Raw genomic sequence first — 27,239 nt, 5'->3', positions numbered from 1 at the left:
GATTAGGTGAGGTAATGCTGCCCACCCCAGGGTGGGCAGTACCAGGGCAGGTGGCACACGAGTGGTACCAGTGCGCTGAACCGCTCACGCGGTGTCCATCACTGGAGCAGGAGCCAGCGGTAAATTCTCTGCTCAGAAGCTGCTCCCCAGGGAAAGCAGGGGCAGGCCCTTGCTCTTTGCTTCCCCCAGCACAGCTCTTATCAGCAGAGCAGCTGACCTTGGGCACAGCAAGCTGAACTCCTTCACTCAGCCGGCTGAGCTCCCAGCACAGCGGAATGCACTCGGGGGCCCAACACAGCTATTTTTGTGTATCTCATACACAAAGCAGGCATCTTGTGATTGCTTTCAACCTCAAATTAAAAATACTGTACACTGAAATCTGAAAGTAGCCAGATGTGCATACCCAGTTTTATCAATCTGCCACTAAAACAGCTCCACTAAGATTTGAGATAACCGGCTATTAATCTGGCAAGGGAGGTGCAAAGTTCTTATTTTTACTGTTATAAACAAAATATGGAAAGTCAACTGATAGCTGTGTCAGTGTGTTTACTTCAATGAAATAAGGGATGTGTTAAAATTCTTACTGCTTCCATGTAGGAGTAATTATAAGATGGCAGAACAAGATAATACAAAGCCTGGTTTATTAAGGCTTACCATAAGGCGTGCAACATCAGGAACAAAACAGCTCATTGCTTTAGTTAACAAAGCCTCACTTTATTGCCTGCATAAATCTGTCTCCCTTCCAGCCACTGTTCAACACCTTGTTATCAGTGGGATTAAAACTGGACGCACCATACAAACAAACAGCCCATTTACACCGGAGTGCAGCTTTGGCTGTCGGAACCCTATTAAAGAACAGGGACCGAAGCACCAAACCCTCGGTCAGCCGCATTGTTTCTGCAGAGGGGCGAGCGCAGCCGCTAAGGAAGGGAAGTGGTTGCCTCGGGTTCACACTTTTTTCCCATCTCAGTCCATTCGAGCCTGAGACGTGTCCGGCCCGTCAACGCGGCCCCAGGGGCTCCCCAGAACACTCCCAACAATACCCCCCGCAACACGGCGCGTGAGGCGCGAGCACGCTCCCCAGCGCGGACCCGGCCCCGCCCCGCAGCCGCAGGAGCGCGCACGCGCGCCTCCCCACGCGCCACTTGACGCGCCCAAACCCCGCCGCTCTTTGTTTATCCCGCATGGGGGCCGCGCGCCGGCCGATGGCGTCAGTGCGCCTTGCCCCGCCCCCTGCGCGAGGGCCGCTTCCGCCGCGGCGAACAGCGTCGCGGTGCCGAGCGCTGGGAGCCGGGGGTCGCCGCCCAGCAGCCGGCGAGCGTCGCCCCAGCGGCGCATGTGCTCCGGTGGGGGCGGCAGGCCGCCAGTGTCTGCGGTGCTGAGGGCGGGGGAGCATGGCCGCCTCCGGCTCGGAGAAGAGCAGCAAGAAGAAGACAGAGAAGAAGCTCGCGGCCCGCGAGGAGGCGAAGCTGCTGGCGAGCTTCATGGGGGTGATGAACACCATGCGCAAGCAGGTAGGGCGCCGGCGGGGCCTGGGGCCGCCCGACGGCTCCGCGGCGGCTGCAGCGAGGAGCTCGGGGCTTGCGGCGCCGACCCGCGGGCGGCCGCTTGTCGCCCGGCTCCGCTGCCTTGTCGGGCTCCCGCGGAGCCGAGCAGAAAGGTCCTTGTCGGGGCTGCCCGATGGACAGAGCCCGTCTCCCCGGTGGAGGCTGGCTGGAGTTTTCCGCCTGGGTGCAGTGAATGCTCAGGGGGAGGCTGAGTGCCCGAGCCGCTCCGGTGGCCCTTGGCCACTGTGGAGGGTAACTCCGGAACGCTGCCTGCGCACTGACACAAGCAGCGTGACACGCTCAGGTTTTACTTGCGACAGCCTATTGTTGGTGCTGAAGGCACAGACGCGGTGGATGTGCTTCCTCACTTCATGATGCCTTGCCAGTGGTAGGTCTGTGCTCTCGCTAGGGTCAGTGTTAAACTGTGATTGCTGAGAGCCTCTAGTTATTCACATGGCCCTTTTCAAACAGAAACCTGAGGGCAGATAAAAGAAGGTGATGCTGAATTTTAACCAAGAACTGTTCCATGAACATATTCACTGTGTACCCCTGTGAACAGTATCACAGTATAGCAAAGCCGCAGCAGGAGGAGTGTCATGGCTGTAACCACACTTCAGTTTTACAGGTAGCATTTCTTCTTGTGCTTCCTCCTGACTACACCTGCCTGACTCACTAAGGAGCCAGTGGTACTGAAGAGGCCTTGGTGGCCTCATCCTTGCAAATTCTGACCTTTTTGGCAGATCAGATTCCTAGATCATTAGTCTAATATCATTAAAGGTGACTCTTCTGTTTACCAATAGAGCAAGAGTGGCAACCAAAATTATAATTGCACAAGTGGATCTCAGCTGACCTGTCCAAACTGAAATAAATGCTCTCCACCTCCTACCCCGGCCTTTAAAAAGCTCAGAGTTCTGGTACAAGAGCCAGGAGAATGATCTTTGTAACTCCTTGCATATGGAGAAATCTTTCTTGTGAGAGGAGGAGCTGGCTTGATTTTGGGACTGCGGTTCATTTTAAAACAGTGACATGTAGCCAGAATTAAAGCTGACTCCGAAGCCAGGTGTTCAAGAACAGTCAGGGGCTTCAAACTTGGCACTGTCACGTGTTGTATCTTCTAGGGTTTAGCTGCTTGTCTCCCAGTACCAGTCTTGCCAAAGGTGCAGTCCAGCTTTTAGTGATGTGGTCATCAGCAGTCTGGGTCCTGCCCTAACAAGTGACATCAGAGTGTCGATTTTGCTTTTCTCTGTTGTGTCAGCCCTGTTGTCTCAGTAATACACAGTCAGTTGTGTAAGTGCAAAGGCAGAGAGGCAGTCACAGCCCCAAGCTTGACAGTGTTCAAGGAGAGACTGGACAACATCGTCAGACACATGGTGTGAACTGTGGGGCTGTCATATGCAGGAACAGGAGTTGGACTCGATACTTGTGGGTCCCTTCTGACTCAGGACATTCTATGATTTCATACAACTAAGCTCCTCTATGGAAAACCAAATTGGTTTCAATTATTTCAGTAGTTGAGTTGAGACTTCAGGCCTATGATGTACTTTGTCAATGTAGGCTTTGTTTCTGTTCTAATTGGGTAAACATATTCCAAGGTGTAGCTGAGTTCATAACTCTGCTCGTCTCTGTTTACCTCCCACCTCTGTCATTGTTGACAAGGGAATGCAGATGCTTTTATACTTTCTAACTAGATAGAGGAAATGTTGCCCTCTTTCAGATGTATGTACAGCCCCTAGTACAGGGAAATCACAGTGCTTTACCATGTCACTACTCCAGTACGTGGCAACATGTTGTTATTCCATGTACATACCTCGTCTCAGTAGAGTGCCAACTCTTATCTAGTTAAAAATCACTCTAAAAATGTAGAGAGAGGATCACAGTTAAGTGCTGTGAAATCTGTGTGTACTTCCCATTCAGATTTCAAAATCTGTTGCATTCAGATGCAACTCTGAATTTCTGCCTGCTATCAGAGTTTTCTGGAATCTTCTGATCTGACTTCAGATGGTGGCTTTGCATATCCCACCCAGCGCTGACTGCTCCAGAAATTCTTACATAGTTTATGACACTCATGCTTCTTTTAGGAGTTGTTTATAAGAGGAGGTTACCTATTATGGGGGCAAGCAGGGGGAGGTGTGATTATATAGGATAAAATTAGGAAGTCACCAGAAGCCACAGGAAAATGTAGTTGTTCAGCTGATTAGTTGTGCTGAAGTTTAAGAGGATTTATAGGGAGCTCTTTCTTGTGTTTTGTTAAGTCAAGGGCTATGGTGTGGTTGTAAAACCTAAATATGGTAAAGTTAAACATTTCTTGTGATGGAAATACCAACACGCATGTGGAGCACTAGCTATTTCTCTGCATTAGTTTAATGCTGTAGGAAAACAGGCCAATTGGAAAGCACAGCTAATTTTAAAGAGGCTGCTTTTTGTGCAAGCTGGTATCTAGAGACATCCTCCATGTGTATGGGAGTTTAAACTATAGACATATCTGCACTTAGTGCTGGTGGGATGTTGGGAGCAAGTGTGTTTAATGCATGGAGGACTTCTTGCTCATCTCCAACATGAGATGGCCCATGTTGTTGAGGTTTTTACAGAGCTATTTGACAGCATGTGCATAAATCCTTTGTTGCAACCTTACAGCTGAGTGGAGATCAGGTGAGAGTGAAGTAATTGAGAATGAAGCTGTGACAGAGTTGCAAGGTGTTGCTGAACCTGTTATTTGGAAGATGAAGCACTCTAATGCAATCTCATGCTTGGGTGTGTCCTTTGGTTGATGTAGCACCAGTCATCTCTTGCCTCATTTACATGATTCAGTGACACCAATGGGTCTTTCTGGAAAGAAGTACAGAAATCCGCAGAAGAGCATTAGTTGAAACAGAACAGTCACATCCAGAAACATCACAGCGAAATAAATGAAAATGATGGTCTGTTTCGCTTGATGAATATTTTTTGCAACATCCAGAGCGGCCTGAGGTGCTTCAAATGATGGGCTGAGGCACTAAAGCTATCTTTAAAGCACAGTGTGAAGTTCAAGCAGTAGTTGAAAGTCTTAGCAAAGCTTGACCATGGGGCTTTTTGGTGTCTGTACTGTTAGTTTCCAACACTTGTTTTGAAGCAGATGTGCTAGGAGTTTCAGCTTTAAAAGATTTCCTCTGAAACTTTTCTCAAATGTTCCCTTTTTTTGTTGTTGTTTCAGTCTTAAATTGTTGAAAGCTACAGATGTACAAAGGAAGCTGTATGTCACGCCATCGAACTTTGAATTAAAACTTAAAAAAATAAAAAAGAGTATTATTTATATTTTGTCCCATTCATGTCTGAGTGTTCTTTCCTTTAAGAAACTGAAAATTATGTTTATTTGAAGGGGATGCATATATGGATTCACAGCCTTGTGAAGCATGCCCTAGATAATACTGTCTATATGTGGAAAACATTCTCATGCTGTTCTAAGCAAGTATGTACTTCCCACAGTAGAAATGCTCTTTTCTGGGGTTAGTGTTGGCTTGGGTGCAGATAGGCGTTTCTGATAGTTTCATGAACTTATGGTAGTAGTCGAAGATTAATTCATGTTTTTATGAAGCAATGCTGCTCCATTTTTCTTAACTTTGTCTTTCCAAAAATCTTTTTATTACATAATATTCTTGAGTTGTGTGGATTAAAAAAACCCAATGAATTTCCATAAGCTATTTTTACAGAAATATTGTTGAAAGATTTTTGAAAATACTGATCTTTGGTTTTTTGTTTGTCTGCTTTTTCCTCTGATTTAGAAAACTCTGTGTGATGTCATTCTTATGGTTCAAGAAAGAAAAATCCCAGCTCACCGTGTAGTGCTTGCTTCAGCCAGTCATTTTTTTAACTTGATGTTTACTAGTAAGTCTTTTCAAACTTGCTTGATTATAAGCTTTCATGATGATATCGTGTCATACCAGTACTTAACTCACCACAACTCTTTGGGCCTGACCTTCCAGCCAGTTCTTTACCCAGTGTGTGAGCAAATGCAGGGAGGTCACAAGCACAACCAGAGGCCACGAATGCAGTTGCAAAGAGCAACTCGTTACCTCGCTACTGGGGGATCTCTGAAGCAGCACCTAAGCTCCTGGGCAGAGGTGACGCAAGCGGGGACACAGGTGCTGCAGAATTCAGCCTTGGTAGAAGATCACAGGGCCTGCTGAGTTTGCCTGTATTTCAAGGCTTCAAGCAGGCACAGCCTTCTGCTGTGCTCTGCTCTTTCTCACAACAAAGCAGGAATCTCAGGCATAATGATAAGGTGCCTTAGAGTTTCTCACAGGCCTATGTTATCTAACACAGGTTCTACTTGTCAAGCCCACAAGGTCAGTAAAACAATTAGTGTGATGTGTGTGTTTTTTCTACACTGTAGCTGCAGTTGCTTGAGCGTATTTACAATGATCCTCCTTGCCATTCTTCTGCTATTCGTGTATACCCAGCAAAGAGCACAGCCATCCAAGCCATGAGCTGCCTGTTTCTTCAGGAAAATGCTGTGGGAAATGGTGTCAAAGGCTTTACTAAAGTCCAGATAGACAACATCCACAGCCTTTCCCTCATCCACTAAATGGGTCACCTTGTCATGGAAGAAGATCAGGTCACTCAAGCAAGACCTGTCTTTCATAAACCTGTGCTGACTGGGCCCGATCGCTTGGTTGTCCTGTACGTGCTATGTGACGGCACTTGAGGTGATCTCCATAACCTTCCCTGGCACTGAGGTCAGACTGACAGGCCTGTGGTTCACCAGATCTTCCTTCCTGCCCTTCTTGTAGATGGGCGTTGCGTTTGTCAACCTCCAGTCAACTGGGACCTCCCCAGTTAGTCAGGACTGCTGAGAAATGATGGAAGGTGGATTGCTGAGCACCTCTGCCAGCTCCCTCAGTACCTTTGCCTGTGTCTAAGTGGTGTGGCAGGTCGCTAACCATTTCCAGTACTATTTAATACAGTTTATCATCATTTACATAATACAATCACGCACACACACCTCTTATTTTGTTTGTCCCACTGCCTGCTGTATTTACTGATTTGCATTGTAATCCTGGGAAAACAGCCATCAACTGTGTGCAGTCTTTGGTAGGTTCCCACTTTGTATAACCACTGTATTATTTACTGTGTGCAAAATGTACAATAACTAGAGTGGCTTACTGATGCAGTTTGTCTTTTAATCTATTTGCAGCAAATATGCTTGAATCAAAGTCCTTTGAAGTGGAGCTGAAAGATGCAGAACCTGACATTATCGAACAGCTTGTGGAGTTTGCTTATACTGCAAGGTAGTTTTGTTATTTAAAGCTGACACTTTTTCTAGGAAGCCTGCCAATTGTAAATGATAAAATCTTAAAATATGATTCATCAGTTTTGTTACTATTACAATTAATTACTCTTTTTAAAGCCTGATGTGATTAGACCTTCTGTCCTTCTTCCATTTACCTTTTTATTTAACCAGTAGGAATCCCTGCAGACTAAAGAGAGTGGTAGTTGTCTCTAGAAAGCAACTGAAAGCACTTCAATCTTTTGACTTCATTGTTGGAGTTTTCTGAAATTCAGGCCCTTATTGGTATCAGCATGGCTTTTCTTTATGGTTGTGGTAGCTATTGCACAGAACCATTTCCAGGAATTATACCTTCATCTCAGGACAGGCAAGGTGGATGACTTCTATGAACAGCCTTTCCCTCCTATCTCAGGCAGTCCATGTGTGTGTGTTTCGTTTTTAAGTGGAGCTTGTGCAGATATTTGATTGTAAACAGTATTTCTTAATCTGCTCTCATGACTGATGGATGGCAGGCCTTTCATCTTTGTACTAATGGGATTAACTCTCCTTAGGAAGGCTTTCTCTTTTCTTTGAGAGGAATCTTGGATACTGCATCAGTGGTGAGAGGCAGGCAGTATCAGCACTGCAGCCATAGGGTTGCCTCCTGTGGTGCCCAAGCCCCTGTCTGTGGGCTCTGTGCCTTCTCCTGAAGCACTGCCAAGCTAGTTGTTCTGTTTCTGCACTCTGGGCCAATCAGCCAGAGCAGAGTTTAGACAGATTATGCTGATGCCTGTTTTGGGAGCAGGAGACTGTGAGAAAAAAAAAAAGGTTCTGTTCATTTTCTGTTTTCTGAAAGTGGCTTGTCACACATATCAAAGCGGTAGTACAATACTGAAGAGGGCCTGCGTTAAAGGCTTATTCTTCAGAATCGAGAACTGTTTACTCTTTGCCCTTCCACAGTAAAGTAGGGCAAATGAAAGCAATTTGGAAAGATCATGAAGGGAGGTTGTATCTTCAGATGGTGTTTGAAAGATTCTTGGGCAAATAGCAGGGAAGTAATTTTGCCATTTATGTGAACTAGTGTAAGTTGCTTTTTTTACCACAACAGAGTAGGTCATTTTAGTGATGCTAATTTTACACCTTCTGTTTTGCAGAATCTCAGTTAACAGCAATAATGTCCAATCTTTACTAGATGCAGCAAACCAATATCAAATTGAACCTGTGAAAAAAATGTGTGTGGACTTTTTAAAAGAACAAGTTGATGCTTCCAATTGTCTTGGTAAGAGAAATGCGGACCTAATTTCCCCGTTTATTTTTTAACTTTGCTGTTCCTGAAAAACAGATAGTATTGTCTAAAAGACAATAATATTCGGCTAAATTCAGGTATATAAATAATTTTGCTCTGAATCGGAACTGTCATCCCTTGCTGTGGACAAAACAGTCTGACAGTTTTCTTTACTAGTATCAGGGCCCACTGGCTATACTAGGTCTTGTCCCAGGCTGGCAGTACCCTGGAGCTTCTTGTTTGTCAGAGAACCTCAGCTGCTTAGTAAGGTGGAGTTTCAGTTGTTGTTACTGTACTTGGAGACAGAATTTACACAGAGTTGTGATTTCTACAAAACAAGCATATATTCTAAAAATATGAACATGATAAGTTTAGGTGGTTTTTGTTTTCACTTGGTTCGCATTTTGACTGAAATCCATTAATGTCGTCTGGGTAGGTCTGATATTTAATATGTTCTGTAGCTCTAATGCAAACTCAGTGTTACAGAAAAGGGAAACAACAAGAACTAAATGCTTTTTGATGCTTAAGATTTGGTGCATTTTAATCTCTGATTAAATTTGTTCATAGGGTTTCTTATTGACATTTGTCATGTTATTCTCCTAGTAGCATCTCAGTCATGTTACAGGTATTTATAATGTCAATATAAATGTTTTGCAGAGTGTCTGAATTATAATGATTCAACTGACACTTGAGTGCAGAAGGAAGACATTACTTTCTAAGGAAAATGCCTCTTTTGCCTGCTTTGAGGCATATTCCTTCCTCTGTGTTTTTTAACTTGAAAGTTAATTATACTCTCTAACACTTGCATATTTTGTTGCTAATTTATAGCAAAAAGGGAGATGAAGATTAGATCAATTTTTCCTCAAGGCTCTGTTTACAAGTTGAAATATGTTCTGTGCAGGCTCATAGGCAAGTCCACAGTTCATTTAAAAAAAATATTTAATAGAAACCATGGCTTATTTTTAATCTCTTGAAATTTTGTCAAGAGGTTATACACTTGGATTTTATCTTTGTAGTTTGTATTTTACTACTTAGAGCAGCTCAGGTTTGTTGCAGCCAATGGATTGGTGAGTTGCTTCTACCTCAAGTACTATCACCAGCATAGAAGGAAGATGACTGTAGCATGATGAGCGGAAGTTGCTGCTGAAAAACTGTGTACTTGCCTGGTTAATAATGGGAAGACTGGAAATGGTAGCAGTCACCATTTAAACCTTTATGCAAACCTTTATGCCAACCTTCTGCCCTTGCAGCAACATCAGCTCAACTTTTTTGTGTTGGTCTGCAGCTGACTGTGCTGCCTGTATAGAAAAGTCCCAGTTCTCTGTGACTCTTGAAGGAAATTGGGCTTGGTTGGTGACTGATGCTGCATGAGCAGGTCAGGGGAGGTCATAAAACCTGGGTCCAGTTTCTCAAGCTGTTCTGCTTAGACTTCGTTGTGATATGGCTCAGACCTGGTTCCGGTACTGCTGTCTGCTTTGTAATAGGGAAAGAAACAGTGATGAAATAGTGCTGGAGAAATAGCTAATGAAGCAAGTGCTGCAGGCCTGACTCTCCAGTTACTTCAGTAGGGATAGGGATCAGAAGCTTGTGCTTTTCTTAGTTTGTCTTAAGTTGTAAGTGAGTTATGATGACAGTATCTATTTTAAAGGAAAAAAACCCTGTGGTAATAAATATGGAACTAGGCTTGCAAGTATCTCTAAAATTACAGTAATTTTATTATATTTTAATATGTTAAAGGTAATTACAGTTCAAGTTTGGAAATGTTTTTTCTTAATTTTTCCGTCATAGGTATAAGTGTGTTAGCAGAATGCCTAGACTGTCCAGAACTGAAAGCCACTGCAGATGACTTTATCCATCAGCATTTCACTGAAGTTTACAAGACAGATGAGTTTCTTCAGCTTGATGTTAAGCGTGTGACACACCTCTTGAACCAAGATACGTTGACAGTGAGGGCAGAAGACCAGGTGAGGTCCCTGTTTCATATCAGCTAAGAGCATTGAACTTCAGTATATTTTTTAAATCAAGAGCTAGTTTAAAGTATCTCATTTCTGATGCTCCTACAGTATTTGATGCACATAGTGCTTGCTAAATTGTAGAATAAAGGATGAATCGTAGCTTGGTCAAAACCAAACATCAATGAATATCCACATTTCAAGTGTGGTTATTTTATGTGTTGTTTCAGCAAACTAGAAAGAAAGAGGTCATAAGGGGAATAAGCAAAAGTGTTTTCTCTATCAAGATAGCCATAGGGCTTCTGATTGCATACTACATGAGCTGAATTAAGTTTGATGAATTACAGCAGTTGCTCCCAGATTGGGATTAATGTGCTATCAGTGGAAGTGAATTACTTTGAAGTGGTAAGCAAACTGCATGTTAATGGCTGTGTCTACCAAAGTATGGTCTCAGCCCATTTCAGAGAGGAGTTGCTTCTGAGGGAAACGTAATATAGGAGCATACACAAGTTAAGCTTGGGGAACTGATGGACTTGGAAGCAAGATGAACAAAACACTGAAAGCTAGATGCACTGACAGTGGCACATTGATGGAAGGTGCTTACTTAGGGAGTACATACCAAAAAAGTGTAGATGGCTGAAAGAAGTCTGTAGTTTCAGTCAATTAAAAGTTGTAACCTGTGACAGAAATTTGTTTGCAGCTGTCCTGTTTGATTCAGCTTATAGAACAGCCCTGAATGCTTGGTCGGCAGCTTGTTATTCCCACTGCATGGAAATAAGAAGAGCATAGGTGTGTCTGCACTGCAGCCTCAAGAGGTGATGGTTGTAGCTGTTGGTTACTTCTTGCAGCTGCTGGGTACATTTTGTAGCTTCTCAGTCAAATCTGTTGAAAGCGAACTGAAATCTTGCCTTTCTAGCTGTGCTGTTCTGGTGCTTGAACTGGGTAATTTAAGTTTGAGTATGTCACCATGAATTGACTCATACATTTGAAGTGCAACAGAGGGATCGCATAGCCAAGATGGCATGTGTATCCAATTAGAAAGGGATATTTTCCTGACTGTGTTTAGCTTTCACAGAATTAATGTGTTTTCTTCATTGCAGTAAAAAGCTTAAATGTAAATAAGAATTACTAAGAGTGGGGGATAATAGCAGGTGATTGAATATGATAGTTGGCTAGTTACAAATACAAATAGAAGCTATGTCACAGTTCAGCTTTCTTGCCATGAGCTGGGAAGAGTCCAGGTCACAGGGTAACATTCACAAAGCTGGAAGTGTTTGGCTTGTAGCCAAAATGACACTTGGGAATTTACATTCTTGAATATTTCTGTTGGTAAGGTAGGATGGCATGCTTTAACTTGGCAGCAGTGGTAGAAGTTTAGTGTAGGCAGCATGGCATCATTAAAATTCCTTTAGGAAAGTGGCAGTGTGCAGTATGAAACTGCAGAAGTTTGCCAGTGATACTATAGGAATCTCATTTCTCAGGAGTACTGCTAGCAAGTTGATATTATACTCAAACTTTTGTATTTGTGTAAAGCATGTTTACATTTAGCAAACAAAGGAAGGTAGCTTTAGTTACCATCTGTCTTATTTTTCCTGTAAGCAATAATGTTTCTGTTGATGAAGAGAGACAATGTTCCTGTCACAGTCATTCTGCTGAATTTCATAAGCTGATGGAATTGAGCCTTAGGTATTTTTTTATTTCTCTACTCTCCCTCGCTCCCTGGTCATTTTGCAGAATTATAGCTGAGGTGGTTTAGCAGTCCTGAATAACTCTAATTCTGCCATTAAATGCCTTTCCATGTTATATTTCAGTTACCACTGATTGCTCTGGTATTGACTGTGATATCACTTGTAACGAAGCTGGTACTGACTCCGAAGTGGCAGCTTAGTAGATAAGCTTGCTGTGTCTGAGAGCAGCATGGGAGTATCTTAGTACATAGGTAATATTGGATTTTCGTTTTCATCTGCCCCCTAAGAAAATTCCTTATCTTTTCCTATAAAGAGAAGATAGAAAGGAAGCGCTCCAAGTGGTAAATTTGTGATAGTCTGCAGCTAAAAACTTAAATGGTCCCTAAGACACAACAATAGCAGTATATTTGGATCCCCAACACGATGATTTGGTAACAGAAGTAGTTTGTAAGCTTAGGAGACTATATCAAGTAGAAGCTATTTCAGCATTTCTGGTGAAGCGTTACCTGTGTTTGTGATGTGAAACTGGAAGCATATTAGTCTTAACCTGGTACAGGGGTTATCCGGATTCATGCTTCTCATTTGGAGGAAAAAAAAAGGCTAAATAGCAGAAGTAGTGGGTTGATTTTTTTCAAGTTTATAGGTGGATTTTATTCTGTGGTTGTGCATTTGTTTTCCTTCATGTCTGAACATTATCTTTTTTGGTGTTTCGTTGGTTGTTTTGTTACGGTGGTTTTGGTTTTTATTTTGGAAGATGGTGGTGGATCCCCACATACTAAACTGTTAGTATAAGTTAACCTCCAACAGGCAAAAGAATCAATTTGGAGCATTAAGCCTTCATTATTTGTCTTACTGTGTGATGATGTACCTTATCCTTTTCTTCTCTCTCGTTTAAGGTGTATGATGCAGCGGTCAGATGGCTGAAATATGATGAGCCAAATCGCCAGCCATACATGGTTGATATTCTTGCTAAAGTCCGATTTCCTCTTATATCAAAGAACTTCTTAAGTAAAACAGTTCAGGCTGAACCACTTATTCAGGATAACCCAGAATGCCTTAAAATGGTGATCAGTAAGTTTACCTCCAGCAGAAATCTTTTATGTTCTGTATAATAAATGCTGTGGAATTTTTGAAAATTATTTGCTTTAAAATGCCCTGACAATATTTTCATATTAAATTAATCTGTGTTCCCTCTAGCATGCTGCATTTAGTTGGAGTTGGATTAGCAGATTATCATGTAAATAAAACCCAGTTTATATAACAGAATGTGACTTTCATTTCTTTTCTCCTAGCAAATGACATCAACTCCATGAAGAGTAAGGAAATAGAGATTTTGCTAATGAGTCATTAGGGTAATTGGAAGTGTTAGTGTGCCTTTGGGACAAACTAGTAACTTCAACATTGTTCATGTTCATATGTGAATTAATAAAAGAAATATTTTGTGTCAAAACTTTGAATATTATGAAGTTTCCCTAAGCAAATTAAATTGTTAAGCATATGTTGTGCTATTTTAATCTCTAATATCTACTGACCATTGAGCCAACAGTTGCATTAAGGTGCAGATGAGACAGGGAACAAGCTTCACTTTTGTTTTTAGACACCATTTGCGAAACTTTATCACGTAAGAAAGAAAAGCCTAGATGTTGATAAATATTCTGGAAGGAATTTTAAAAATATTAGTAGCAGTTAACTAGTTGGCTTTATTTTAGTGTACATCTAAAAAACTGTATGCAACTGTTTTCCTTCAATCAATGAGCAAGATTCAAATTAACCTATATGTTGGTAAGTATTTGCTGACCATCAACATCTCAGTCATACTTCTTGTGTGACATGGAGTTGGGTACATTGTTTGAGAAAAAAGGCTTTTTGTTTTCCCGGTTTTAGTGGCTTGTAGTGTCACTAATATTTTTTCATTATTAGGAAAATTTCTTAGGAGGATGCTTATTTTCTTATACCAATTGTAACCAATATTTTGTGTTGTCAAGCTAAAAACAGAAGTGAGAGGTTTTCATGAGGTACAATATGCTAGAGGTGCCTTCCTTATTAATCAGAAATTGGGGGTCGAGGAGGCAGGTGTGGTTGACTCCTCGTTGCATTCAAGTCCCTTCTTTTAATGTTAGTATTGTCCTCTTGAGGCTCACAGTTCTGCTGTTCCTTTTCTTTGGTTTGCTTCCTTTTGCCTGTTTCAATGCAACAAACTTAGTTGCTTGTTAATATTGGTTAAATAAGCTGATCGACAAATTGGTATATAACATGAGTCCAAATCCATATCCTGTTTTCACATGGAGCAGGCAATTTGAAGTACGTTTTAAATCTGGACGTGCTGCTGTGCATTCTTCCCTTTTAAATCAAAGTTGTAATAGGTGTAATGTAGAAAGTTGGTTTCCTCCTTTTCCATCCCATCCCTCTCCTCGCCATCCCTGCCTCTGAAACATCCTTGCCCCTGTATGAGCTACATTGAATCTGCAACAGTTGTTGTCTTCCTTCCAGGTGGGATGCGGTACCATCTACTTTCCCCAGAAGACAGAGAAGAGTTAGTGGAAGGTACACGGCCAAGAAGAAAAAAACATGATTATCGCATTGCTTTGTTTGGAGGCTCGCAGCCCCAGTCCTGCAGATATTTTAATCCAAAGGTAATCGTTACCTCAGAATGCATTAAGATTCACTGTTTGTAATCTTATGTGTTTTATTTGCAGATGATATTAACTAAGACATAATGATCTGCAAAATGGTATTAGGAAGGATGTGTTCCCTGCCTCTTGAGTATAGAATTGAAAGAGTATGATTAATTGGGTATTTTCAAATCTATGCACCTAGATGTAATAACTTCATTTTTAATAGAATGATTGTGTGTTTGTTTATTGGCAATATTAGATATGGAGTCCAGATAAATCCATCTGAGTTGAAAATCGATTGGTATGTGCATCCCACAGCTGGAATAAAAGGGCATCAAAACATCAAGCAATTGGTTAGGAATATATAAAAGTCTGTATGCATGTGCATGCATGTATATGTTCAGAGAATAACTCAAAGCAATTTCCTTTTAGCACAAGTCAGATTATTGGCTCCTATGTTAGCATAGAACCTAGTTTTGGAGTGCAAAGTGGTTTTTGAATGCATTTATTATGAATATGTAACCACTTATCCCAATGGTTCACAATTTTGTTTGTTCTTAAGAGTATATAAGGAGAAGAATTGGGAGGCAAGTATTCTCTAAGTGGAAAAGGGTGAGTTTCTACAACAAAAAACTTAAAAGATGACCAATTTAAAGCAAGCAAGCTTTGCCTGAAATTTGTTTCCTGAATAAATCAAGCCCCAGGAATGGTGGATGTTTCAGCTACACAGGCTAAATGGTCTAGAAACAGCAGCTGCATGCAAAAGGATTATGCATAGTCTGTTTTACCAGGCAAGAACATGCAATAATACAGAAGTAAGTTGCTACATAAACATCAGGGCTCTCTAAGTTATGAGATCACATACATATAGTATTTTGTTGCAGAAATTCTGGTTGTTCTAACTTAGCATATGAAATGCTTGTTTTAATTTCAAACAGTTCTGTGTGTTATCTGTATGAACTTTGTAGTCAATGTGAGCCCTGTCAAATCTAATTCAGAATTAATGAGCCCTTGGGATGTGTTTTGAATTCATCATTCACATTCCCTTATGTAAGATAAAATTGAAGCTACCTTCTTTGAGCACCACTAAAGTCTTGAACAAACGCTACCAGCTTTGATGACTTAGTTTGAGAGACATTAATATGTATTTTTGTTGGGAATTCCAACTTCCTAAATAATGACAACCTCTTTCCTTCATACACATAATCAAGCAATAAGCAGTACTCCAACTGGGGGTGAGGAGGTGAGGGCAACAGAGCAGATAATTCCTTTCTGTCCAAGGTCTGAGCTGGGCAAACCTTTGATCAAGGCATTCATCCTTTACAAACAGTTACTTGGTTTTGGCATTTTAGTAAGCTGTAATTCAGCTAACATGTTCTGACCTTTCTTTTATTAGAAGGAAATCAGGTCAAAGTGTCTTTCTCTTAATCTCCAGTTATTTATGTTGGAACAAAGCTAATTTTAGGCAGGATGGAAACTAGCTTTGTGACTTTTTGTCCCAGTCATTAATTGGCAACGGTATTATCAGCATAGTGTGCAGTTGATTTCTTTGCCAACCTAACTGATAGGTGAAATTCCGTAAGTGCCTAATGTCAATGGTGATCAGAACTCAAAGGATGGGGGTTGTTGCTTCATCACTTTATAAACTAATATAAACTCCCCCAGTTGTCACCATGTATTTTCTGAAAACTTAACCTCGTTTGAAAAATAATAATCTCAGTGCATGCTGAGTGGGAGCAACAGGCAAAGACTTCCAACTAAAAGGAGAATTATGTATGTAGTTAGAGGATCTTCAGCCAGACCTCAACTATAATATTACACAGAAATTAATTTTGTGGACAAAAAGTCATATCTATATAAGTCTACATAAAGCATACGATAAAATAGCTCATTTTATTCCTAGACTATTTAGCCAGGCTTAACACCAAAACAGAAATGAGTTTGGAAGAAATTTTTTAGAACTGCCTCTTGATCAAGCTTTATGGCCTTGCATGTGGATTAATGGGGAGGGGGGAGGTGGGAAGAAGGAAAAAAGTGAGTAATTGTAGATCTTGATTCTAACAAGCATGTCTTTCTTTAATGTTGTGCTAGTGCTTATATGCTTTCTTGGGTATTCTTAGCTAGCCTGTCCTGTCTTGTTGAATAGCTTTTACTTACTTAATTTCCAACCCTAAGCTATTTAAAGGTCCTTTTCTGGATGTTTTGCTTGAGTATTTGAGTTTGATCTTTAATTAATTGTGACAGTAGCTTCTTAAATGCAGCAAAGCAAGGATCCAGAACCCCTGTTGAATTAGCATCAAGTGCATGCAAAATAAGTGTGGGATGTTACGCTCAAATGCTGCAAAGACTGTATCACATTTAACTTGCTTTAGTCTTATCCAAAGGTGGTGGGAGTGTCACAGAGCAGAGAATTAAGCCTGTGTATGTACTTTTGCAAGGTTAGGACCTTGGGAAAGAACTGAAATCCTGTTTGTTGTCTGAACTGATGGAATAGTGACCTAGTCCTTCACTTTTGACTTTAATTTAATTCAATAATTTAATTAAATTCTTATCTCTCAGATAAAGAAACAGTTCAAAAACAAAGGTCATGTTTCTCCTGAAAATATTTGTGCAGTTGTGAGTGATACAAATTTCAAGAATCCTAACACTATAAAAGTAATGCAAAAAAATTAAACTCTCACCAATTTGCTTTGCTTGCAAAATTAGTCTCTAATGTTAATCTTCATTTCCTTGTTGTAAAAAAGAGTTCTTTAAATAAGAGTGGATTGGATACTATGTGTTACTTGTTGAAATTGTTAACAGTATTACTTTAAGTCTATATTTGTTGTCTTTGTTGCACTGTAACTGATATTTCTATTGATTCATGTACTTCATCAAGAGAGAAACATGATGCAACAGGACAGATGCAGATTGGTATAAAATTTGTGGAGCAACTTGGCACTATTTTGAGTAGAGATGTCTGTTCTCAGAATAATACTAGAAATCCTAGATGTCCTATTAACAGTGGTGGGAAGCATTTTCTTGTTGAATTTTCCACAGAATGTTTTAAGAAAGGTGTTGTTTGTTTGTTTTCTTCAAGTTGGGAATAAAATACTTGTCGTTTTATGAATTCTTGGGGATTTTGAGGCAGCAATATGCTTATTCTTTTGAAATTGCTGTCTCTAGTGACCAGAAATAGCTGGAAGTCTAAACTTTTTAACTGCGCGAAGTCCAGCAATAGCAAGTAAAAAGTAACAGATATCTGGCATCACTCTTTCTTGATGATGAAGGGAACCAGCATACCTTTTATGAGCGGATAGAGCTATAGTCAATAACCTTTTGGTGGGGAGGTTGCCCATATTAGACATGTCTGCTGTTTTCCCTGACAAACTTGGAAGAGGAGGTTATGAGCTGAAAATGAGGTACTTTTTCACATGGCCCATAATTACATGTGTACCCTGTCACAGGGTCTTGTGTCTGCTAGGAGTTCAGATAGTTTTAAGAAGTGATTAAATAAATTCATGAAAGAGAAAAAAGGCTTTCCAAAAACTATTAAACACAAAGGCACAGCTTCTGCCTCTGGTGTCCTGCATCACAATTTGTTGAAAACCAACATCAGCAGGGAAAGTGTCACCATGTACCTATCTTGTTCTTTGTTTCCTTACTCAGCCCTGTGAAAATGAGGCTTGCCACTGCCCAGGGCTCTGTGGATCCTGACTGTGGCATAAAGCAAGTCTTCTGCATAATTCTTAAATGTGTACAGTGCCTAAACTGAAATCAGTTCTATGTGGTACAGAGTAATACTGAAGAGAATGACTTAAATTGCCTCCTGCTGAGAGAGGGTACTGAGTGTGCCCAGGTTATGGGAGAACCTGTGGCTTTTCATTTGATAAAGGTGTGGATGAAATGGTAGCTATGAACTGAAGCCATAAGAGTGGGTCAGATCACAGCCCTTCATAACAAGAAAGGAAAATAGCAGGATTTTTTGTAAAAGTGCCAGAAGTTTGAGCTAGAAAAATATGTTGATCTTGCACAGTGCACTAAGACATTTTCTTAAGATTTATGCAGCTATTTATTTTGCCATGCTGTAGTATGGCTTTCCTTTCTAGGATGCCCCAGGACCTGTTTCTCACCATAAAGGGCCACGTGCACCTGCCAGCTCTTCTTGATATGGGGGATGCTACAAGAAAAGATTGTAAGATGGTTTTGGACTATAACATGCTCTGCCTCTTTCTTTGAACCCCCATGTAGGAGTCGCTGTTCTTCTTCATTGACCAAGGTGTTTGAAGTATGTCCTTGCTAAGAAAATGTAATGATGTAACGTCTTGTGTGAAACATTACAATGAAGGTCATTCAGCACGTCTAGCTAGACCATACGGAGGTGATGCAGATAGCAGTTAAGGTCCCATACTTACTTGTTTGGTATAGGATACAAGCTACACTCATGGAACATGTGAGATGCTATTACTCAAGAAGTGTTTCTTGTGCTGTACGCTATCCTGATCTGCCATCAATTGCTGAGTTTGGTGTTCTTAAGGCTTCGGGTAGCATTACCGCCCGTATTTGATACTTGCTGGATTTGCCAATACATGCAAAATCAGTTTCTTGGCAACATGACTGCCAGTATTTGTGATGGAGCATTACTCTCTTTCTCATGGTATCAGCTGTGGATAGCTATAGATCATTTGTGTTTTGTAAATTCTGTAAATAAGCTTCTAGTTGTCATGGTAATAAAGTATGTATCGGAGCTTTTTAACTGAGTTGCTTGTCAATTTGGATATTATCTTCTCCTTTTTCCTTCACCTTTGTTTGGTACATTCTGTATTTTTTCTTTTTAGAAATAATCTGTTACTATATGTAAGATGTCTTTTTCATTGCCTATAAAAGAAAATGCAGTTCTGCTCTATTGATCACATGCATTGTTTCTGATATCATAGCAGCACGAGGTCAATTTTGTTGGGAAAAAAAAAAATCTGTTTTTCAGGGAAGCTGTACTGGGTGCACACAGGGAACAAGGAAATAGAAATTGATAATGTCATGGTTCATTGCAGCTAACTATGTCTGTGTCTAAGAGAATTTTTCAAGAGTACGCCTGAGGAGTTTTCTTCAATAAACAGTATTCATGTTTGTTTTGAAAAGGAACTTTAAATCTGACCATATCTAAATCTCTGTGAAAAGCTCTGTTTGAAAAACACTCGCTATGCAGGTAAGTGTTACAATCTATTAGACATTACCTGTTCTTTGTAATGCAGGATTACAGCTGGACAGACATCCGATGTCCCTTTGAAAAGCGCAGGGATGCAGCTTGTGTCTTCTGGGACAACGTAGTTTATATTTTGGGTGGTTCCCAGCTCTTCCCTATAAAGCGAATGGACTGCTACAATGTGGTGAAGGATAGCTGGTATTCCAAGCTAGGACCTCCAACACCTCGAGATAGCCTTGCAGCCTGTGCTGCTGAGGGCAAAATTTATACATCTGGTGGTTCAGAAGTGGGTAAGACACTAAAAATCTTTAAAACAAACCAAAAAAAAAAAGCACAAACAAAGATACCTTACAATTTTTCTGGTTTTTGCATGACTGTTAAAAAGAAACTGCACGTTGCCATGTTAACCTAATGAGTTCATTTTCCCATATTTAGGATTTTATCCTTCCAAACTCTGTTTCTGTTCTGTTTTTAAAATGGTTTCACTGATTGAAATTATTAGTATTTATATTAACTAGAGCATAAAGTACACTGTAGCACTTAAGAGTTTAGGGACAAGCAAATATATTTTGCGAGTGCCACTCTGCTTTTGGCTTACTTCTATAAATCCATAGAACTCATTGTGGTATAAAATTTTCTGTAATGTTTGGCCAGAATAGTTGCATTTTGACAATGGCATTCCTTGTGTATCTTGGGCCTGATGAGGGTTTTAAGGAGAGGAAAAAAAAAAAGGAAGGGATGCTGGGGAAAAAAAGCTTTTGAAACTACTGCTTTTGGTGGTAAAATTATACCTGGCCCTGTAAAGGAATTTGTCCAGTTTTTCTCTCTAATGATAGAAGTTATCTTCTCTTAGTTTGCTAGTCTATTAGTTTGCTTCAGTAAATGGAGAAATACTACTTCCTTCAGATTTTTTTTTACTCATCATAGTAAAAAAAATTAAGACCACCAGTTGGTTTTTTTTTCCTCCCCAAGAAACCTAGTGGCTTATGCTGTGTTATAGCAACATTTTAATGTATTACAACATCAGCAGTTGGAATGTAGGTATGCTATATCCATAAAAAATAGTTGGTTTTTTTTTAAAAAAAAAAAAGCTGTGTTCTAGGGAAAAAGAAAACAAAACCACCACGACAAACAAACAACAAAACCACACACCAACACCCAAACAAAAAACCCCTAGAGCCAGGGACAGATTTTTTTTTAGTAGATCCTCTTGAGTTCTGCCTTGCTGCAGAGGTAGTTGAGCAGAGAGGAAAAAAGGTCATAGTCGGTGCTTGACATTGGTAAGTCACTTAACGGGAGCAGTGGCATTTAGGTAACATTATCTGACTTCTAAAATATTTTAGGAGGTCTAATGTAGCAGCAGATTAGACAGTTCCTAGCTGCCACCTAGTGTGCTAAATGTGAAATAGCACCTTTCCCATTACTTGAAATAGGCATCTCTAAGGCTGCATTGGGAAACTTGGAACTCTACAAAATCTCATAAACCTTACTAGTTTCCCACATGTCAGTTCATGAGAGAGTATGATACAAACTTTGATTGTATAGTTTGTTGTCCAATACATTATAATTAGTTAATACAACTATAATGGAAGTTTTAATTTTGCTTTTAAATCTACCCTCACTGCACAGTTTCACTTTGCTTTCCATAAATAGTATTCAAGGTAGCATAGTAAAAGCTAAACATTAAAAACTGAGTTTATTTTGCTTGTACTTCTTTTCTTCTTTGGAATCCAGTGTTTGAAAAAGTCTGTCTATCCTGAATCTAGTATTTTCTAATTTGGAACAGACAATTATGTGAAACCATTAATCGAAGAAAATGCTGCAATGTGTTTAGCTGTAAAGAAATGTAAAATTTGCATGCTTTTTGCATTGATTGAAGAGTTTGGCAAAAAATTGCTGTGCCAGTCCATTATAGAAAACAGGGTTCTTTCCCTCTTTTTGAGTTTGCAATAGCTAGCTGAGTTTGAAAGCTAAACATACTAAATTCTTCTACTATATCTAGGTGTATGGAAAATATTTAACATTATACTGACAGCATACTGAAAATGGAAGCTTTTCCCTTTTTTTAAAAAAAAGACATTAAAGACAGCTCAGCTGTACTTCCCATGGATGAGAAGTTCTACAATTTCAAAGCAATAAAGATGTGTATTTACATCAAGAAAAAAATATGTCCCACTCTAAGTTCTTCATGATATTGAGAATGAACTGGTAGGAGTAAATGCAGAGTTAAAGTCTACTTTTGTATTTTGGGTCTGGAAACGTAGCACTGTTTTTTAGGGTTCAAATCTCAACCAGTAGTGAGTGCTGCTAGTGTGACACACTTTTTAGAAGTAGAAAGTCAAGGAAAAAGATCACAAGAGAAAGCACCTTTAACTGTTCTAGGGGAAAATATCTATTGAAACAAAGGAGAGAAGGATCCTGGTTCTTTTCTGAAGAAGTTGTATCCAGCCTTCTCTCCTTTGGCTATGGTTCAGCTCATTACCTGAGCACAAGTCTTTAGACTCCCACCTATCTTCATTAGAAAAATTGCTTTTGATTTCAGTAACAGTTTTATTTGCCCTTGAGGGAGGAGTACACAGACCTTGCACTTCCAGAAAATAAGTATCTGCCAGTCCCTAGAAAGAAGGTAGCATGGTGAGGGGTAGCTATTTTATGGTTGCTAGTAACTCTAGGAGTATATTATGACATAATCAAGCTATGTAGTTCAAAAGATAACAAGTATTCTGGGAACTGGGCAAGTCATATTGCTTAGAGAAAAGACTTGTGAATCTGTACTAAGTTTACAAAGCTGTTTTCGTCTTCATATCTGAAAGCTCAATGTATTTCCAAATAGTGAGAGCAGCATGAGACGATGATAATATGGATCAGTAATTTATATACGTGTCCCTCCAGTGTTTATTCTCACCGCCTGCCCTCCTCCCCCGCAAAAAAAGCCTTTTCAAACACAAATAGAATTTTTATAAACTTACTTGCATATTTTGGAACAAAAAAGTCAAAAGAATTACAAATATGCACTTTCTGAATAGTCCCAAGTTTCAAGTTGGTTAGTTCTGCTTTTGGAGGTGGGAAAGCAGCTTTCCCTTTTCAGCTAACAAATAAAACATCAATTTGATAATTACTGTTAGACTCTTCTCTTGAAAAACAACCATAAAAATTAACACCACTTTGGTGGGTTTCTATTTTTAAAGGAAATTCTGCACTGTATTTATTTGAGTGCTACGACACGAGAACAGAAAGCTGGCACACGAAGCCCAGCATGCTGACTCCGCGATGCAGCCATGGAATGGTAGAGGCAAATGGTCTCATTTATGTATGTGGAGGAAGCTTGGGAAACAATGTTTCTGGAAGAGTCCTAAATTCCTGTGAAGTTTATGATCCAGCCACTGAAACGTAAGCATTGTATCAATTCTGATTATTTTTGGCCACTTGCGTCTTTGCTTGCTATGTAAATAACTGAAGTATAGATGAATAGGGAGAATTCTATGTGGTAAGGAATTTTCCTGAGTCAAGCAGTAATAAAACAGTTATTTGTAGTTTTACTTAAAAGGTGTCTTTTCTTAAGCAGCTTTCTTGTGTATTTCATTTTCCTAATGCTAAGTTTTATAAACACATTTTATACTTATTTTCTAGGAACTAAATAGTGAGTTTTCCTGGTTTGTTTGGTTTTCTTTTTCCCCAGTTGGACGGAGCTGTGTCCAATGATTGAAGCCAGGAAGAATCATGGGCTGGTGTTTGTAAAGGACAAAATATTTGCTGTGGGTGGACAAAATGGGGCAGGTACTTTACTTTTATTAATTCTCGAACTGGTCACACAAGGCTTTGCTGGAGCCGTTTTCTTTTGCAAATAATTCATTCTACTCTGTTCAGCTGCAAAACTTTGAGCAGTACCATAAAACATGTCCTGTTGTTGTCACATCATTGCCTTCTTTCCCCTCCTGACTTTACTGTATCTTATTTTTCAGGCTCTTTTACTAATGACAGTACTGTCAAATTCAGAAACGCACCCATGCTGTAGCCAGTTCTGCAGTAGTTAATATGGCTAAACCAGTCATCTGAGAAAATATAACCTTTTAATTTTTTAAATTCTTCATTATGTATTTTGATAGATTTTAGCATTCTTTTGAGATAGGTAAAGGTGTAGCCACTATTTGGGAAACTTTAGTCTAAAGACTTAAAGCTAGTCAGCTATTTTGAAGTGGCAAAAAAGTGAGAACTTTTTGACTGCCCTAGTTTTGAAGTACGACTTACTGTTATGGGCAGCTTATTTATGATCTGCTTATCTCCTTGTCTTTAAAGCTATAATAATAATAATAGTTTATTTCCCAGGATAATTTAATTTTAATTACACAGCATTTCTGAAGTGCTTTTCAAAATGGAAAATTCTTGGCAATTATTAATCATTACTTATAGTAATTCAAATATTTTATTTCAGATCAATGCTATTTTAGAATATAGCTTGCATTTCATTAGCTACTAAAACTATTCCAGCGTGATTCATTCCTCATGCAAAAATTCAGTAGACGTGTTTTTTTGCACTAACGTTTTATCAACCAGTTAGAGCCAGACCTGCTACTTTTCAAAATGTTTGTGTATTCACTGAATGCTCATTTTAGAAGTCTTTATTATTGAACCAATAATATTATTTTGCTGTTCATATTCTGTAGCCTGACTAATTGTTCTTATTATAACAGGAAAGAGTTATTATATCTGGGGTGAAATATTCATACCTTTTAATGTTACATAAAGGTTTCTTAATCTCTCAGATCTAATAATTCAGGACTGGAAGTGAAAACTGTGACTCATAGTACTGTTGTTAAATGGGGATAACAGGATGCTTGTAGATATTGAAACAAAGGAGGATGGAGCAAGGCTCTTCTTGGTGACAACCAATGATAGGACAAGGGGCAATGGGTACAAACTGGAACACAAAAGGTTCCACTTAAATTTGAGAAGAAACTTCTTCTCAGTGAGGGTGACAGAGCACTGGAACAGGCTGCCCAGGGAGGTTGTGGAGTCTCCTACTCTGGAGACATTCAAGACCTGCCTGGGCACCTTCCTGTGTAACATCATCTAGGTGTTCCTGCTCTGGCAGGGGGATTGGACTGGATGATCTTTTGAGGTCCCTTCCAATCCCTAACATTCTGTGGTTCTGTGATACTAGCCTGTTTCCTAATAAAGCAGGTCTTAATCACAAAATCTACTTTTATCTAATAACTTTTGATTCCCTTGGCCCTTTTGAAAGGGACTTAGGCTTTTCAACTTCAGTGATTTTAATATCGTAATGAAGGGAGACATCTGCTATCAGTAAAGTACCAATTTAGGTAAAGGTACTGGTGATCCCTTTGGAATAAAATGCCCTCACTATAGGGAAGTTTGAGGTGGATTCCTGAGTTTTAGTCACTAGTCACAAGTCCACAAGAAATTTGGCATTGTTAGTTCTTCTGTTCATGAAGTAACATGGTAGAACCTCTAGAAAGCACACAATGTGAAATTTGTTACAACACATCTCACTTTCCATCTCCTTTTTATTCTTCTCTGTTTCTGTATTTATAAAAGGATAAACTGCTAGTTTAGAAACCTGTGGCCTTTTTTCAAGGGTTTTTTTTTTGTTTGTTTCTTTGTTTGTTTTTTATTCTAAGGCTTATATTTGAATCTAAACCTTGAAAATAAAGACTAAGTTAAATGAAGCATTTGTATGCTCTAGTTCAGTCCATATGGTATAATGTAATAAGCAGTTATCTATTTCATTGCTTTGTAGGTGGCCTTGATAATGTAGAGTATTACGACATCAAGATGAATGAATGGAAGATGGTGTCTCCGATGCCATGGAAAGGTGTAACAGTGAAGTGTGCCGCTGTGGGTTCTATAGTCTATGTCCTGGCTGGTTTTCAGGGTGTTGGTCGATTAGGGCACATTCTTGAATATAATACTGAAACAGACAAGTGGATAGCCAACTCCAAAGTCCGTGCTTTCCCAGTAACAAGTTGTTTGATCTGTGTTGTAGACACTTGTGGGGCAAATGAAGAAACCTTAGAGACCTGAAGACCTGTAGGAGATGCTGAGACATTTTTCAAGGACTTGGGGAGAGATGGCTACTGATGTTTTTCTTCCATGTTTTACTGAATCTTGTTGAACTGAGTAACAGAAAAAAATGAGATGCAGTCTTTCAATTTGTATATACAGCATATTGTATAACATGGATTTTTTTTCATGCCCATGTTCTTGTCTGTTTTAAGAGATGGGGATGTGTTTTGAGAATCCACTTACCTAGCTGAGATCATATGGCATCTTCCTTTTAAAGATACTCTGTGTTTGGCATTGTCAAAAATAGACCCAAGCCAATTATTTAGAAGAACTCAAAGCATTTGATGAAGATAAGATTTCTGGTTAAATGACACTTTACCAAGCTCAGTTACAGAGATTCTTCATTTAATAAAGGTGAGTAAATGCAGCTTGGCTCATGAGAAATATGAGCAAAACCTTTTCTCATTTATACCTACCTGCAGAAATCTTACTAGGATGTAATGAAGATTTTCCTCAGGAAGGATCAAGGATGGCAGTATAATAAAGATTTCCATGGTGAATGGGGATAGGTTATACAGCTCTCCAGATTATGATGGCTGCCCTCTTCCAGTGACTCTCTTCCATCATTTGCATGACTGCATATCAGTTTTTAAAGTAAGACAGGCCACATATAGATTAAAGGAACACTTTGCTAATGACATCTTTGGCATTTTGGGGAGCTTTCACAGAAAGACTTTATTTTTTTTTTAATTATACTGAGGTAGGGGGGTGGTGGGGCAAGTCCACAATAATTGTGCACTGGCAATTAGCAAGTTGGAAATTTGGGATTAATTTTCAATATATCTTCCCATGTGTCAGACTGTACATACTGTGGACGTCAAGCCATTAGCAAAGATGGGAATAGGAATGGGAAAGCAAAGTCAATACAACAACTGTATTGATTTTCTTATTGAAAATGACTTTTTTTAAAATGGCATGAATCAAGTCATTAAAGATACTTTATAGAAGTCTTCTAAAGTTGCACATGGTTATTAATCTCTGGTTTACAAGCATATAGTTCTGTAAATGTTTCTAGCCAACATGATAGTAAATTACGTCCAGCACAGAAGTTTAGCTTGTCAAGCTATCAGTGTCAATACTGTGTATATCTTCCAACTTCTGGGAAACTATAAAAATGATGTATTCATGTCTGTCCTGCTCCCATGCTAGTTTATTAATATATTCATCCTCATTCTGTCACCTCTGTTCTAACTTGCTGATTTTTTCAGATCTGTTTCTATGAGACTGTTGAATTAACTTTAAAAGTTGGTGCTTGCCTACCTGTACCTTGTGCGTCACTGGTGGTGTAGATTTTTAGTCTGTTTTATTTCCACGGGTCCTCCAAGTTCTCATAAATAGTATAAACTCCAGTTTTCAAAGTCAGTGCTTCGCTATAGACTTCCTCCTGGTTTTCTTCCTCACCCTGACAGCTCTGCATGTACTGAAGGCAGTAGGTGCACTCCTGAGCTTAGCAGTGGTTCCTGCAATTCAGTTATTTATTCAGTAGTGAGTGAATGCTACAACACCCTTTCTTCTTGTTCCCCCTTGCCTTTCCCGTTTTCCGAGCCACGAAACAAACGCCTCACTGGTGTTTCTGATCCTTAATTCCATAACACTGTAAAAACTCGAGTGAACTGTGCACTTTCCGGGTTGTACAGTCTTTTT

The 27,239-nt window shown here is 39.7% G+C and overlaps 1 protein-coding gene across 3 annotated transcripts; it reads left to right on the top strand.

Annotated features, from left to right (window-relative positions):
• The first annotated feature begins 1,257 nt into the window (after window positions 1-1,257).
• KLHL7 (kelch like family member 7) lies at window positions 1,258-26,578 on the top strand. 3 transcript variants are annotated; one of them, XM_080340727.1, is made up of 11 exons: window positions 1,258-1,514; window positions 5,306-5,408; window positions 6,718-6,811; window positions 7,944-8,068; window positions 9,863-10,038; window positions 12,611-12,785; window positions 14,205-14,347; window positions 19,561-19,801; window positions 22,700-22,901; window positions 23,191-23,288; window positions 25,270-26,578. In XM_080340727.1, the coding sequence occupies exons 1-11, from the start codon at window positions 1,395-1,397 to the stop codon at window positions 25,551-25,553; spliced, it is 1,761 nt and encodes a 586-aa protein (XP_080196853.1). In that variant the 5' UTR covers window positions 1,258-1,394; the 3' UTR covers window positions 25,554-26,578. The 3 variants fall into 3 exon arrangements, with proteins under 3 accessions (XP_080196853.1, XP_080196855.1, XP_080196854.1); XM_080340729.1 differs by lacking the exon at window positions 5,306-5,408 and having other exon boundaries at window positions 1,384-1,514; window positions 7,982-8,068; XM_080340728.1 differs by lacking the exon at window positions 1,258-1,514 and having other exon boundaries at window positions 5,310-5,408; window positions 7,982-8,068.
• The last annotated feature ends 661 nt before the right edge of the window (window positions 26,579-27,239 follow it).

The sequence above is a fragment of the Nesoenas mayeri genome (assembly GCF_963082525.1).
Source record: "Nesoenas mayeri genome assembly, chromosome: 2".
In the NCBI taxonomy this organism is placed as follows: domain Eukaryota; kingdom Metazoa; phylum Chordata; class Aves; order Columbiformes; family Columbidae; genus Nesoenas; species Nesoenas mayeri.
The sequence above is the reverse complement of the archived record's forward strand: the minus strand, read 5'-3'. Positions and strand labels throughout refer to the sequence as shown.

Bases quoted from the DNA above. Each gene is read 5' to 3' on its own strand.
- KLHL7 (XM_080340727.1), top strand. From the start codon at position 1,395: ATGGCCGCCTCCGGCTCGGAGAAGAGCAGCAAGAAGAAGACAGAGAAG. The intron at 5,409-6,717 runs GTAAGTCTTTTC...ATCTATTTGCAG, and splicing joins TTTTAACTTGATGTTTACTA to CAAATATGCTTGAATCAAAG. The intron at 23,289-25,269 runs GTACTTTACTTT...ATTGCTTTGTAG, and splicing joins GGGTGGACAAAATGGGGCAG to GTGGCCTTGATAATGTAGAG.